The sequence below is a fragment of the Phocoena sinus genome, chromosome 20, assembly GCF_008692025.1.
Source record: "Phocoena sinus isolate mPhoSin1 chromosome 20, mPhoSin1.pri, whole genome shotgun sequence".
In the NCBI taxonomy this organism is placed as follows: Eukaryota; Metazoa; Chordata; class Mammalia; order Artiodactyla; family Phocoenidae; genus Phocoena; species Phocoena sinus.
The window spans coordinates 21,063,865-21,079,849 of NC_045782.1; the positions used below are offsets into that span (position 1 = coordinate 21,063,865).

Below are 15,985 nucleotides of genomic sequence, written 5' to 3' on the forward strand. Positions count from 1 at the left end.
TTTACCATTGTTATTTTAAAAATTTCTACTATCTTTTTTTTTTTTTTTTTTTTGGTTTTCTTTACGTCTTTATTGGAGTATAATTGCTTTACAATGGTGTGTTAGTTTCTGCTTTATAACAAAGTGAATCAGCTATACATAAACATATATCCTCAAATCTCCTCCCTCTTACGTCTCCCTCCCACCCTCCCTATCCCACCCCTCTAGGTGGACACAAATCACCGAGCTGACTTTCCTATGCTACGTGGCAGCTTCCTACTAGCTATCTATTTTACATTTGTAAGTGTATGTATGTCCATAGCACTCTCTCACGTCATCCCAGCTTACCCTCCCCAACCCCGTGTCCTCAAGTCCATTCTCTAGGTATCTGTCTTCATTCTTGTCCTGGCCCTAGATTCTTCAGAAACATTTTTTATTTTATTACTAGATTCCGTATATATGTGTTACCATACGGTATCTGTTTTTCTCTTTCTGACTTACTTCATTCTGTATGACAGACTCTAGGTCCATCCAACTCACTACAAATAATTCAATTTCGTTTCTTTATATGGCTGAGTACTATCTTGTCATCCAAACAACTTCACAGAAAGAATTCCCATTAATTTGAAATACATACTCTGTGGTTACCCCTTGTCTATCACGATATTCAAACTCAAACCAGTCTGATATGGGCATCAGCCAATCAGAGAAGACACTGCCATAAAGAGTTGATGAGCAGCCCCATCTCTTTGCTGTACTTACTGAATCCTTGTCAACGTTCAAAGTTATAATTAGCATATATGAGTTCCACTTTTGTGTAGCTTTTTTTCATACACCATCATTTTGGTGACGTTTATATATCATTTATGGTGTATACGTACAGTTATGTTATGCGATATGGGGAGGTAGAGTTTTTCCTACCTTTGAAGGTATGAAAAGGGTTACCATAAATGTCATTGGACATATTGATTTGTTTTTTTTCTTTTTGGATCATTTCCATGGAAATATGAAACAACTACTTAGAGGTGAGAAAACAATCAGTCTTAGCACCATCTGTTGACCATTCCCCATAAGATGTATTCTGACAATTTCTGCGATTCCTTCTAACATGGTGAATTTCAATTTGAGGTCAGGGTCTTTGAAGCATGCTCAGGGCTCCAAGAGTTCTTTGTGGGAATTAAAGCCTTTTGTGTTTTTGTGTTAATGATCTTTTAAAAACGTGTATGACTATATTCTGTATAGTATGAACCACCTTAATAACTGAGTTGCAGAGTTTCCAGGTAGTAATATTTTAGTTCTCATAAGCTATGAGTAAATAATTAATTTATGAGGTGGAATTAAGCTATGAGATGGAATTAATATAAATATGTGACCAAGAGACACTGTGAGTGAAAAGCAGAAGGTTTTACATGCAGAACTCTGTGGAAATAGCTTCACAAGGCAACATAGCCTATGCTCAGATCCCCAAGGCTCCTGAAGGATGTACCACTGTTAATATCACCTGCAAGGAAGGGGATTCTTCCAGGCAAGAGAAACCTACCTTTGACATCTTATAGAGTTTCTTCTGTACTAGCTCTTTCTACCATTCTGTCGCTCCACTCTTGGGATACTGGCTATGTGCCTTCCTGTTTATCTGATATAAGAAACAGGTGCAAAACACGACTCCCACCTCCCTGCAGCATGTTCCTAGTCTTTATTGTGAGACCAGTGGAAGCAAAGGTCATAACATTCCTCGGGCAAACCCAGGCGTTAGGCTTGACTGTGAATCGTTCCTGCTCCCTTCATTCTGCATTCTGGAGAAGTCATTGGCGAGATCTCTCATTTTCCTAATTTATTCTTTAGCTGTCATTTCTGCTGCCCATATGCTGAGTTTTTTTTATTACTGCTAACACTTTTCATTCGTATATTCTTGAGTTGATTAATGGATGTACTATCTGCTTACATTTTTCTGAGGGTAATAATTGTGCTATCCTAAGGTTCTCTTGTGCTTTTTTAACTCTGATTCATTGACTATAAGCTCTTGTTTGTTTTTGTTTTCTGTCCTTAATGGAGTAGACTTGCTCACATTGTCTGGTCATTCCTGAGTGTAATTCATATTTTTAGCTGAGATTCTACTGCATTTGTTTCCCAGCTTTAGCGGAGAATTGAAATTGAGCTTTGGGAGCTTATTATTCCTAATGGGTTCCCCTGAGAAAAAGGCAGAAGTGGAAGGTGCCTTCTGGTGGCTAATCAGGGAGTGCATACATTTCTTCCAGGGTTCTGGGACCTTGCCCCCTTTCTAACACCAATTGCTCCTGCCCAGAGGAATACACATTTTGCTGCCTGGATCAAGGAGGGAAGATGTGGGTTTGATGTGTGCTGTAGGCTGCTCCTACCACACTATTCCAACTGATCACCCTGTAGGTAGCTCCAGGACAATTCTGGTAGGGGAGAATTTGTGGAGCTGCTCCCACACATTGAGCTAAGGTTGTGATTTCTAAGTTATATCTTTTCTCTCATTCTTAGGGATTTTGATGGAAGTTGAAGGGGTGGAGACTTGACATGTTTCAATATGCCAACTTAAAATAGCACAACTTCTTAGGAAACAATTTTGTATCCCTATTACATCCTAGACAAACTCAGGCAAATATGTATCAGGATACAAATGCAAGAATGTTCAAAGCAGTATTGTTTTTAATAAATAAAAACTAGAAAAATCTCAGTATATACCAACAGTTGAATGACTAAAGTGTGGTTTAATCATACTTAGAAGTCATACACTTCATTAGAAACATAATGCAAGCCACGTAAGTAATCTTAAATTTTCTGGTAGCCCCTTAAAAATAAAAGTAAAATGAAACAGATGAAATAAATGTTAATATCTTTTACTTAACCCTTATATCCCAAATATTATCATTTTTACTTGTAATCTTTATATACATTATTAATAAGATATTCTACTTGTTTTTCATACTAAGTATTTAAAAATATCCAAAGTAGTATCATATCTACATGTAATCAATATACAAATTAATGAGAGAATCTAGTTTATTTCCCATACTAACTCTTTGAAATCAAAAGTTGGTTGCTAAACTTTATAAGAAAGACTTGATCGGTATTTAGATTTCATAAAATTTACAGTCGAAAAAGTAGTGTCACATATGCAAATTGTTGCTAACATAAACAGTTTCCAATAATTATATCGTGTATCAACTTTTTAATTTTAAAATAATTGAAATTAATTAAATTAAAAATTCAACTCCTTAGTCACATTAGCCACTTTCAAATACTCAGAAGCCTCATGTAGTTGGACATACAACAGTACATACTACAGGAAAAAATAAAATAATTTTACAAACTAATGTTGAATGAAAGAAGCAATGTGGAAAATAATACGTATATTATGATTCCCCTTATATAAAGTTCAAGAAGAAGCAAGACTAAACTGTGTTGTTTATGGCTGATAGAGAAAGGTAAAACTACATTTAAAAAGTAAGGAAATTATTATTAAAGTCAGGATAGTGGTTACCTCTTGGAAGTAAGAGAGAGGGTTGTGAGTTGGAAAGGGCACACGGGAGGCTACTGGGATGGTGGTAGGATTCTTTTTTGACATGAATGGTGTTACGTGGGGATCTGTTTTGTAAGTATTAAACAGTTGAACAGTTGTTCAATTGAACAGTTATGTATATTTTATGCACATTTTAGTTTTCAAAAGAATTTTAATTGGGGAAAAATTCAGATAGCTTCATTTGCCCTGATACAGTTCTGTGTGGGACTTCCCAATAAGGTTTGGGGAAAGAGAGGAGGGAAGGGCAGCTCTGCAACGTTGGTGCCACCCAGATCTGGGTTCTATCAGAGATTTCGTGACCTAGAGAGTAGGCATTAACTATATGATTTGGTGGAAAGAGTGGGTGGAGTGTGTGTGTGTGTGTGTGAGTGCACGTGTGCACATGCGTGATGGAGATAGATGGACAAAAAGGAGGATATGAAAAGAAGGTTTAAAGGAAAACAGAGCAGAAATCACCATCCCTAAATTAAATAAAAATTAGGTTGTTTAGGTGGCACCATTACCCTGCTTTCCGCCACATATAGGAGTTAGTCCTATGTAGTATACAGTTGTAGTTATTTTGCATTTTGACCAGAAATAACCTTTTCATTTTTCAGAATTCTCATTGAAAAATTTTTGACTGAATTACATAAGGACTCATTTGAAGGCTTGTTATCCCTCCGATATTTGTAAGTTAATCATATTTATTTATGAGTTCTTATCTATAAAGTAGATTATCTATAAAGTAATTAAGGGGTTCAAGTTAGAATATCTCTTCAATTTCTTATAGCAATAAAATTCTACAATTCTGTTAGTCTGTTTAGGGCCCCAGCCCATCACTAGCACTAAATATCTCCTATTCATTTTTAATTTTTTAATTATATAGACAAGGTGTAGTTAGAAAAATACACTTTAGTTGTAGAGGAAAAGTGGTAATGAGGTCTGAGCAATTATAGGCTCCCATATGAACCTTGTTATATAAGTGTTCATATACTCTCCATCTGTATTTATATTTTGTCTATGACCTATGGATCAAATCTGGCCCACAGCCTGGCCTGAGTGCGCCAGAGCCCCCGAATCAGCGGCTCCTTTAACCCCGTCCTGTCTGAGCAAAAAACAGACGCCCTCCAGCGACCTACACGCAGAGGCGGGGCCAAATCCAAGGCTGAGTCCCGGGAGCTGTGAGAACAAAGAAGAGAAAGGGAAATTTCTCCCAGCAGCCTCAGAAACAGCGGATTAAAGCTCCACAATCAACTTGATGTACCCTGCATCTGTGGAATACATGAATAGACAACGAATCATCCCAAATTGAGGAGGTGGGCTTCGAGAGCAAGGTCTATGATTTTTTCCCCTTTTCCTCTTTTTGTGAATGTGTATGTGTATGCTTCCGTGTGAGATCTTGTCTGTATAGCTTTGCTTCCACCATTTGTCCTATGGTTCTATCCGTCCATGGTTTTTAAAAAAATTTTTTTCTTAATAATTAATTTTAATTTTAATAACTTTATTATACTTTTCTTTCTTTCTTTCTTTCTTTCTTTCTTTCTTTCTTTCTTTCTTTCTTTCTTTCTTTCTTTCTTTCTTTCTTTCTTTCTTTCTTTCTTTCTTTCTTTCTTTCTTTCTTTCTTTCTTTCTTCCTTTCCTTCCCTCCTTTAGACAATGAATCATCCCAAATTGAGGAGGTGGTCTCTGAGAGCAAGATTTATGATTTTTTCCCCTTTACCTCTTTTTGTGAGGGTGTATGTGTATGCTTCCATGTAAGATTTTGTCTGTATAGCTTTGCTTCCAACATTTGTCCTAAGGTTCTATCTGTCCCTTTTTTTTTCTAAATAATTATTTTTTACTTCAATAACTTTATTATACTTTATTTTATTTTACTGTATCTTGTTTCTTCCTGTCTCTTTTCCTTCTTTCCCTCCTTCCTTCCTCCCTCCCTCCCTCCCTCTTTTCTTTCCTTCTTGCCTTCTTTCCTTCTTTGCTCCTTTCTTTCTTTGATCCTTCCTTCTTTCCTTCCTTCCCTCCTTTCTTTCTTTCTTCATACTTCTACTAATTCTCTCTACTTTTTCTCCCTTTTATTCTGAGCTGTGTGGATGAAAGGCTCTTGGTGCTCCAGCCAGGAGTCAGGGCTCTGACTCTGAGGTGGGAGAGCCAACTTCAGGACACTGGTCCACAAGAGACCTCTCAGCTCCACGTAATATCAAATGGTGAAAATCTCCCAGAGACCTCCATCTTAACACAAGCACCCAGCTTCACTCAACGACCAGCAAGCTACAGTGCTGCACAACCTATGCCAAACAACTAGCAAAACAGGAACACAACACCACCCATTAGCAGAGAGGCTGCCTAAAATCATAATAAGGCCACAGACACCCCAAAACACACCACCAGATGTGAACCTGCCCACTAGAGAGACAAGATCCAGCCTCATCCACCACAACACAGGCACTAGTCCCCTCCACCAGGAAGCCTACACAACCCACTGAACCAACCTTAGCCACTGGAGACAGACATCAAAAACAGAGGGAACTACGAACCTGTAGCCTGCAAAAAGGAGACCCCAAACACAGTAAGATAAGCAAAATGAGAAGACAGAAAAACACACAGCAGATAAAGGAGCAAGATAAAAATGCACCAGACATAACAAATGAAAAAGACAGACCTAACTGCCTTTTTCAGGCAGTCTACCTGAAAAAGAATTCAGAATAATGATAGTAAGGATGATCCAAAATCTTGGAAGTAGAATGGACAAAATGCAAGAAACAGTTAACAAGGACCTAGAAGAAATAAACATGAAACAAGCAACGATGAACAACACAATAAATGAAATTAAAAGTACTTTCGATGGGATCAATAGCAGAATAACTGAGGCAGAAGAATGGATAAGCGACCTGGAAGATAAAATAGTGGAAATAACTACTGCAGAGCAGAATAAAGTAAAAAGAATGAAAAGAACTGAGGACCGTCTCAGAGACCTCTGGGACAACATTAAATGCACCAAATTTCGAATTATAGGGGTTCCAGAAGAAGAAGAGAAAAAGAAAGGGACTGAGAAAATATTTGAAGAGCTTATAGTTGAAAACTTCCCTCATATGGGACAGGAAATAGTAAATCAAGTCCAGGAAGCACAGAGAGTCCCATACAGGATAAATCCAAGGAGAAATATGCCAAGACACATATTAATCAAACTGTCAAAAATTAAATACAAAGAAAGCATATTAAAATCAACAAGGGAAAATCAACAAATAACACACAAGGGAATCCCCATAAAGTTGACAGCTGATCTCTCAGCAGAAACCCTACAAGCCAGAAGGGAGTGGCAGGACATATTTAAAGTGATGAAGGAGAAAAACCTGCAACCAAGACTACTCTACCCAGCAAGGATCTCATTCAGATTAGCTGGAGAAATTAAAACCTTTACAGACAAGCAAAAGCTGAGAGAGTTCAGCACCACGAAACCAGCTTTACAACAAATGCTAAAGGAACTTCTCTAGACAAGAAACACAAGAGAAGGAAAAGATCTATAATAACGAACCCAAAACAATTTAGAAAATGGAAATAGGAACATACATATTGATAATTGCCTTAAATGTAAATGGATTAAATGCTCCCACCAAAAGATACAGATTAGCTGAATGGATACAAAAACAAGACCCTTACATATGCTGTCTACAAGAGACCCACTTCAGACCTAGAGACACATACAGACTGAAAGTAAGGGGATGGAAAAAGATACTCCATGCAAATGGAAAACAAAAGAAAACTGGAGTAGCAATTCTCATATCAGACAAAATAGACTTTAAAATAAAGACTATTAGAAGAGACAAAGAAGGACACTACATAATGATCAAGGGATCAATCCAAGAAGAAGACAGAACAATTGTAAATATTTATGCACCCAACATAGGAGCACCTCAATACATAAGGCAAATACTAACAGCCATAAAAGGAGAAATCGACAGTAACACATTCATAGTAGAGGACTTTAACACCCCACTTTCACCAATGGACAGATCATCCAAAATGAAAATAAATAAGGAAACATAAGCTTTAAATGATGCATTAAACAAGATGGACTTAAGTGATATTTATAGGACATTCTATCCAAAAACAACAGAATACACATTTTTCTCAAGTGCTCTTGGAACATTCTCCAGGATAAATCATATCTTAGGTCACAAATCAAGCCTTGGTAAATATAGGAAAATTGAAATTGTATCAAGTTAATTTCCCGACCACAACGCCATGAGACTAGGTATCAATTACAGGAAAAGATCTGTAAAAATAAAAACACATGGAGGCTAAACAATACACTACTTAATAACGAAGTGATCACTGAAGACATCAAAGAGGAAATAAAAAAATACCTAGAAACAAATGACAATGGAGACACAATGATCCAAAACTTATGGGATGCAGCAAAAGCAGTTCTAAGGGGGAAGTTTAAAGCAATAGAATCCTACCTTAAGAAACAGGAAACATCTCGAATAAACAACCTAACCTTGCACCTCAAGCAATTAGAGAAATAAGAACAAAAAAACCCCAAAGCTAGCAGAAGGAAAGAAATCATAAAAATCAGATCAGAAATAAATGAAAAAGAAATGAAGGAAACAATAGCAAAGATCAATAAAACTAAAAGCTGGTTCTTTGAGAAGATAAACAAAATAGATAAACCAATAGGCAGACTGATCAAGAAAAAAAGAGAGAAGACTCAAATCAATAGAATTAGAAATGAAAAAGGAGAAATAACAACTGACACTGCAGAAATACAAAAGATCATGAGAGATTACTACAAGCAACTCTATGCCAATAAAAAGGGCAACCTGGAAGAAATGGACAAATTCTTAGAAATGCACAACCTGCCAAGACTGCATCAGGAAGAAATAGAAAATATGAACAGACCAATCACCAGCACTGAAATTGAAACTGTGATTAAAAATCTTCCAACAAACAAAAGCCCAGGACCAGATGGCTTCACAGGCGAATTCTATCAAACATTTAGAGAAGAGCTAACACCTATCCTTCTCAAACTCTTCCAAAATATAGCAGAGGGAGGAACATTCCCAAATTCCTTCTACGAGGCCACAGTTACCTTGATACCAAAACCAGACAAGGATATCACAAAGAAAGAAAACTACAGGCCAATATCACTGATGAACATAGATGCAAAAATCCTCAACAAAATACTAGCAAACAGAATCCAACAGCACATTAAACGGATCGTACACCATGATCAAGTGCGGATTATTCCGGGAATGCAAGGATTCTTCAATATACGCAAATCTATCAATGTGATAAGCCATATGAACAAACTGAAGGAGAAAAACCATATGAGCATCTCAATAGACGCAGAGAAAGCTTTCTTCAAAATTCAACACCCATTTATGATGAAAACCCTGAAGAAAATAGACATAGAAAGAACTTTCCTCAACATAATAAAGGCCATATACGACAAACCCACAGCCAACATCATCCTCAATGGTGAAAAACTGAAAGCATTTCCACTAAGATCAGGAACAAGACAAGGTTGCCCACTCTCACCACTCTTATTAAACATAGTTTTGGAAGTTGTAGCCACAGCAATCAGAGAATAAAAGGAAATAAAAGGAATCCAAATCGGAAAAGAACAAGTAAAGCTGTCACTGTTTGCAGATGACATGATACTATAGATAGAGAATCCTAAAGATGCTACCAGAAAACTACTAGAGCTAATCAATGAATTTGGCAAAGTTTCAGGATACAAAATTAATGCACAGAAATCTCTGGCATTCCTGTACACTAATGATGAAAAATCTGAAAGTGAAATCAAGAATACACTCCCATTTACCATTGCAAGGATAAGAATAAAATATCTAGGAATAAATCTACCTAAGGAGACAAAAGAACTCTTTGCAGAAATTTATAAGACACTGATGAAAGAAATTAAAGATGATACAAATAGATGGAGAGATATAGCATGTTCTTGGATTGGAAGAATCAACATTGTGAAAATGACTCTACTACCCAAAGCAATCTACAGATTCAATGCAATCCCTATCAAACTATCACTGGCATTTTTCACAGAACTAGAACAAAAAATTTTGCCATTTGTATGGAAACACAAAAGACCCCGAATAGCCAAAGCAATCTTGAGAATGAAAAAAGGAGCTGGAGGAATCAGGCTCCCTGATTCCTTCATAGTATACTACAAAGCTACAGTAATCAAGACAGTGTGGTAATGGCACAAAAACAGAACGATAGATCAATGGCACAGGATAGAAAGCCCAGAGATAAACCCACACACATATGGACAGCATATCTTTGATAAAGGTGGCAGGAATGTACAGTGGAGGAAGGACAGTCTCTTCAATAAGTGGTGCTGGGAAAACTAGACAGATACATGTAAAAGTATGAGGTTAGGTCACTCCCTAACACCATACACAAAAATAAGCTCAAAATGGATTAAAGACCTAAATGTAAGGCCAGAAACTATCAAACTCTTAGAGGAAAACATAGGCCGAACACTCTATGACATAAATCACAGCAAGATCCTTTGTGACCCACCTCCTAGAGTAATGGAAATAAAAACAAAAATAAACAAATGGGACCTAACGAAACTTCAAAGCTTTTGCACAACAAAGGAAACCATAAAGAAGACCAAAAGACAACCCTCAGAATGGGAGAAAACATTTGCAAGCCAAGCAAATGACAAAGGCTTAATCTCCAAAATTTACAAGCAGCTCATGAAGCTCAATAACAAAAAAACAAAAAACCCAATCCAAAAATGGTGAGAAGACCTAAATAGACATTTCTCCAAAGAAGATATACAGACTGCCAACAAACACATGAAAGAATGCTCAACATCATTAATCATTAGAGAAATGCAAATCAAAACTACAATGAGATATCACCTCACACTAGTCAGAATGGCCATCATCAAAAAATCTAGAAACAATAAATGCTGGAGAGGGTCTGGAGAAAAGGGAACACTCTTGCACTGCTGGTGGGAATGTGAATTGGTTGAACCACTGTGGAGAACAGTATGGAGGTTCCTTAAAATCTACAAATAGAACTACCATATGACCCAGCAATCCCACTACTGGGCATATACCCTGAGACAACCAAAATTCAAAAAGTGTCATGTACCAAAATGTTCATTGCAGCTCTATTTACAATAGCCCAGAGATGGAAACAACCTAAGTGTCCATCTTTGGATGAATGGATAAAGAAGATGTGGCACATATATACAATGGAATTTTACTCAGCCATAAAAAGAAACAAAATCGAGCTATTTGTAATGAGGTGGATAGACTTAGAGTCTGTCATACAGAGTGAAGTAAGTCAGAAAGAGAAAGACAAATACCGTATGTTAGCACATATATATGGAATTTAAGAAAAACAATGTCATGAAGAACCTAGGGGTAAGACAGGAATAAAGACACAGACCTACTAGAGAACGGACTTGAAGATATGGGGAGGGGGAAGAGTGAGCTGTGACAAAGCGAGAGAGAGGCATGGACATATATACACTACCAAACGTAAGGTAGATAGCTAGTGGGAAGCAGCCGCATGGCACAGGGAGATCAGCTCGTTGCTTTGTGACCGCCTGGATGGGTGGGATAGGGAGGGTGGGAGGGAGGGAGACGCAAGAGGGAAGAGATATGGGAACATATTTATAAGTATATGCATAAGTGATTCACTTTGTTATAAAGCAGAACCTAACACACCATTGTAAAGCAATTATACCCCAATAAAGATGTTAAAAAAAAAAATCTGGCCCACAGTCCGTATTTATACAACCCATAAGTGAAAAGTGGTTTTTAAAGGGCTGTAAATGAGATAAAAAAGAAACGAAGAAAAATATGTGACAGAGACTCTATGTGGCCTGCAAAGCCTAAAATATTTACTTATCTGGCCTTTACAGAAAAGGTTTGAAACAGTTGGCTTAGTGAAATGAGAGGAATTAAAGTTAACCTCAAATTGTCACCTAAAGGAGAAGAAAATATAGAACACTTACATTAATATGAATGCCATTAACTTCTAACTTTGATAATTTAATCTAAATTAAATTAACATTTAAATATTCAAGCAGATGAATTATGTAAACAGTATTGTCAAGGGACTTCCCTGGTGATCTAGTGGTTAAGACTTTGCCTTCCAATGCAGGGTATGCAGGTTCAATCCCTGGTCAGGTAGCTAAGATCCCACATGCTCATGGCCAAAAAACTAACACATTAAAAAAAAAGAAGCAATATTGTAATAGATTCAATAAAGACTTTAAAACTGGTCCACATGAAAAAAAATCTTAATAGAAAAATCAGTATTGTCAACACATTAAGTTACTAAAAGAACAAGCTGTTGTTAAAGATTTCAATGCAGGAATTGTGATACCAAAATTAAGAAAGTTTGGGCTTCCCTGGTGGCGCAGTGGTTGAGAGTCTGCCTGCCAATGCAGGGGACACGAGTTCATACCCGGGCCCGGGAAGATCCCACATGTCGCAGAGCAGATGGGCCCGTGAACCATGGCTGCTGAGCCTGCACATCCTGCGTGTCCAGAGCCTGTGCTCCGCAACGGGGGAGGCCACAACAGTAAGAGGCCCGCGTACCGAAAAAAAAAAAAAAAAAAAAAAATTAAGAAGGTTTAAGGTGATGGTTAAGTGGTATATTTAGAAATGTTTACACTATATTAGCATATCAGAAATGCCCCTAACAAAAATCTCTCCAGCCTTTTTTTTTCTGTTTTTTGTTTGTTTTGTTTTTTGGGCCACGACACATGACTTGTGGGATCTTAGTTCCCTGACCAGGGACTGAACCCAGGTCCCCAGAAGTGGAAGGGCCGAGTCCTAACCCCTGGACCGCCAGGGAATTCCCTCTCCAGCTTCTTTATCAAAGAGGAAATGCTTGCCTAGTATTTCTTTTTATTCAGGGATAATGAGATAACTGTGTTTTCCGCTATAAAAGCTCAGTTTTTGTCCTTTGTCCATGGCATCCAAAGCTGTGTATGCCATTAATCCTTATTAAGCCAATTAATGATCCTCTTTAGCAAATAGATCCTTCTTGCAAATGTAAAAGTCTTATGGGAAGTGGGTATAAAGATCCTCACATGACCCTTAAAATAGTTCTTTTAATTTTGAAACCTTCCCAGCCTTAAGGGGCAATCACCTTTATATTAGTCTCTTCTCTGCCATCTGGGCTCCAAACCTTACAAACAAGAGTTTGCAGAAAAAGAAATAAGGTAATTGCTCAGTGGACTAGGCCCCTCATTACTTCTACTATGAAATAATTTAATATCTGATTATTTCATGTTAGCATAAGTATTCTCATTCTTACAAAAAATTTTCAATCAATAAAAAAGTAAAAAAAGAATATGCTGATAAGCACTATGCCTAGTGCTGTAAACATGAAGATGGGTAAGACAGGATTCCTTTTAGAAACTCATGATCTCACAGGGAAAATAAACACATAATAAGCTCAAACCGTAATGACAAAGTGCTGTGGAGGCACCATTAAGTAATAAAAGTACATGTCTTTTAAAACAGTCATTTCCTCCTTCTATCCACTCCCCAGCTATTTGTTGATTTTATAAATATTTGAGTTTGCTTGATGTCCACACGTTGGCTTTAAACATGATAGATGATGCACATAAGCAGGATCTAGTCCATACTTTGAAGGAGTTTATGCTCAGAGGAAATGGGTTGCAAAAATAGCTATATTTAAAGAAAGAAATGAATATGGGCAATGAGAGCTATAAGTTGGTATTGGAGCACAAAAGAGGGGAAAAGGTCTTCAAATTGGATCAGGGAAGGTGTTACTAGAGCAATGCTGTTTAAATGGGACCTCGAAGGGCCATTGGGTATCAATGACAGACATCTTGGAAAGAATAAGCTTGCAAAAGGAAAGAGGGCGAAAGGCAAAAATGCTCTGAGTACCTGCAGAATACCAGTGGGAAGAGTAGGAGATTAGAGCCAGATCATCTAGGGCTTTGGAGGCCAAGCCAAGGATGACATGCCAAGCTACCATGTTACCACAGCAGTACTTTCAGAAAAGCTTTAGCCTGCAACAGAACCAACCACTTGAAGGGCTTGTGAAAACACAAGCTCCACCCCCATAGTTACTGATCCAAGAAGTCCAGAGTAGGGCTGAGTATTTGTATTTTCAATAAGTTCAAAAGTGATGCTGGTATTTGTGAAACACTTCCGGAGAGTTAATCTGGTGATCGCGTGGAGGATGGCTTAGAAAGGGAGAGGGTAGAGATGGAAACACCAGTCAGAAGACAGTTATACACATCCAGGTGAAATGAGAGACTAAGCTGGAATCAATGGAAATAAGATAGTCAGTATTTTTGAATAAAAGTCTATATGATAGAAAGTGTAATACTGAATTAAAGTTACATATTAATGAGAGGAGTAACTTCCTTTCAAGTTGTATGAAAGGGTATCTTTTATTTCTTCTCCTAATGAATTGGCCTAGCAAAACAGAACTATACTGGGAAGTGTGTAAATATAAGAATATTTCTTTTAATATTAGAAATTATTATGATATATAGAGATAAAAACTTTGAGCTCATAATCTGGAATTTGATGAGACCACAAAAGGTGGAATCTAATCAACGCCTCTGCTCTCAGGAAAGGTTACCTCCAAAATCTATCAAGGTCTATAGTTTTATATTTAATTTATGAAGATCCTCAAGGGGATACTCTTAAGAGAGGTGAAGGCAGGGTTAGGGGCTCTGGAAGGTTCAAATAATAATTCCTAAGGTTTGGAGTTTAGACAAAAGCTTCCTCTTTATTATTATCATTCTAACCTCTACTAGTTATTTCTACTAATTAGATATTTAATAGATAATTGAGGCAATATTTTCCTTTTACATTTCCTAGAGATTTATCTTGCAATAAAATACAGTCTATCAAAAGACATACATTTGAACCACTACCATTTTTTGCAGTTTATGTAAGTTACAAATATAACTTCATTATATTTGGAATTTTTATAAAGCTTAATTTTTTATAAAATTAATTTGTTACTCATTTTGAAATATTAAAATTACTACTAAAATTTTGTTGCAAATCCTTTTTGTCTCCAACAAAGATTAGTGTGAGAATTATTACACAGATCAGAGTAAATCATTACAGAGCAAAGGTTCTCACCCAGGATGATTTTGCACACAGGTGACATTTGGTAGTGTCTGGAGACATTTTTGCTTGTCAGAACTGTATATGCTACTGGCATCTAGTGGACAGAGGCCAGAGATGCTACTAAACATCCAACAGTGTACAGGAGAGCCTCCCACAGCAAAGAATTATCCAGCGCAAAATGTCAATAGTGCTGCATTTCTAAGGAAATAAAGATCACTTAACACAAGTATTTAATGAGCATTTACTATTTTGTATCTAATGCACCCGATATATACTCATGAAAGTATAAGTCATAGTATCATCCACAGGGAGATTTCTTTAGTGTATGGAGGGAGTAGTTATCTTATATTTCATCATATATAAATTAGAATTATTGCCAAAGGATAAATGTTCTGAAAGAATATTTACTTTTCTTCTTCTTTTGCTTGTGTGTTTTTTGTAGAAATCTTGGTGGCAATTTACTGACAGAACTGAGCTTTGGAACGTTTCAGGCAGGTCATGGAATGCAGTTTTTACACAAGTTTTAAGTGAAATAGAAGATGAATACATGTAAAAAACTGTGTGTAAAAACATCATGCCGTTATTGGTTAGTTGGGTGTAAGCCCAGTATGAATTCTGGAAAGTATGTCTTTTTTTTTTTTTAACATCTTTATTGGGGTATAATTGTTTTACAATGGTGTTTTAGTTTCTGCTTTATAACAAAGTGAATCAGTTATACATATACATAGGTTCCCATATCTCTTCCTTCTTCCGTCTCCCTCCCTCCCACCCTCCCTAACCCACCCCTCCAGGCGGTCACAAAACACCCAGCTGATCTCCCTGTGCTATGCGGCTGCTTCCCACTACCTATCTACCTTATGTTTGGTAGTGTATATATGTCCATGTCTCTCTCTCACTTTGCCACAGCTCACCCTTCCCCCTCACCATATCGTCAAGTCCATTCTCTAGTAGGTCTGTGTCTTTATTCCTGTCTTACCCCTAGGTTCTTCATGACATTTTTTTCCTTAAATTCCATATATTTGTGTTAGCATACGGTATTTGTCTTTCTCTTTCTGACTTACTTCACTCTGTATGACAGACTCTAGGTCTATCCACCTCATTAAAAATAGCCCAATTTTGTTTCTTTTATTGGCTGAGTAATATTCCATTGTATATATGTGCCACATCTTCTTTATCCATTCATCCAATGATGGACACTTAGGTTGTTTCCATCTCCGGGCTATTGTAAATAGAGCTGCAATGAATATTCTGGTACATGACTCTTTTGAATTATGGTTTTCTCAGGTTATATACCCAGTAGTGGGATTGCTGGGTCATATGGTAGTTCTATTTGTAGTTTTTAAAGGAACCTCCATACTGTTCTCCATAGTGG

General features: G+C 37.1%; 1 protein-coding gene across 1 annotated transcript in view; it reads left to right on the plus strand.

Annotated features, from left to right (window-relative positions):
* The window catches only part of LOC116746153 (leucine-rich repeat-containing protein 37A3-like), a 68,181-nt gene that overhangs the window by 25,456 nt on the left and 26,740 nt on the right, over window positions 1-15,985 (plus strand). The window contains 3 exon segments of the mRNA XM_032617460.1: window positions 14,356-14,413; window positions 14,415-14,428; window positions 15,056-15,133. Coding sequence (XP_032473351.1) covers window positions 14,356-14,413; window positions 14,415-14,428; window positions 15,056-15,133 — 150 coding nt within the window.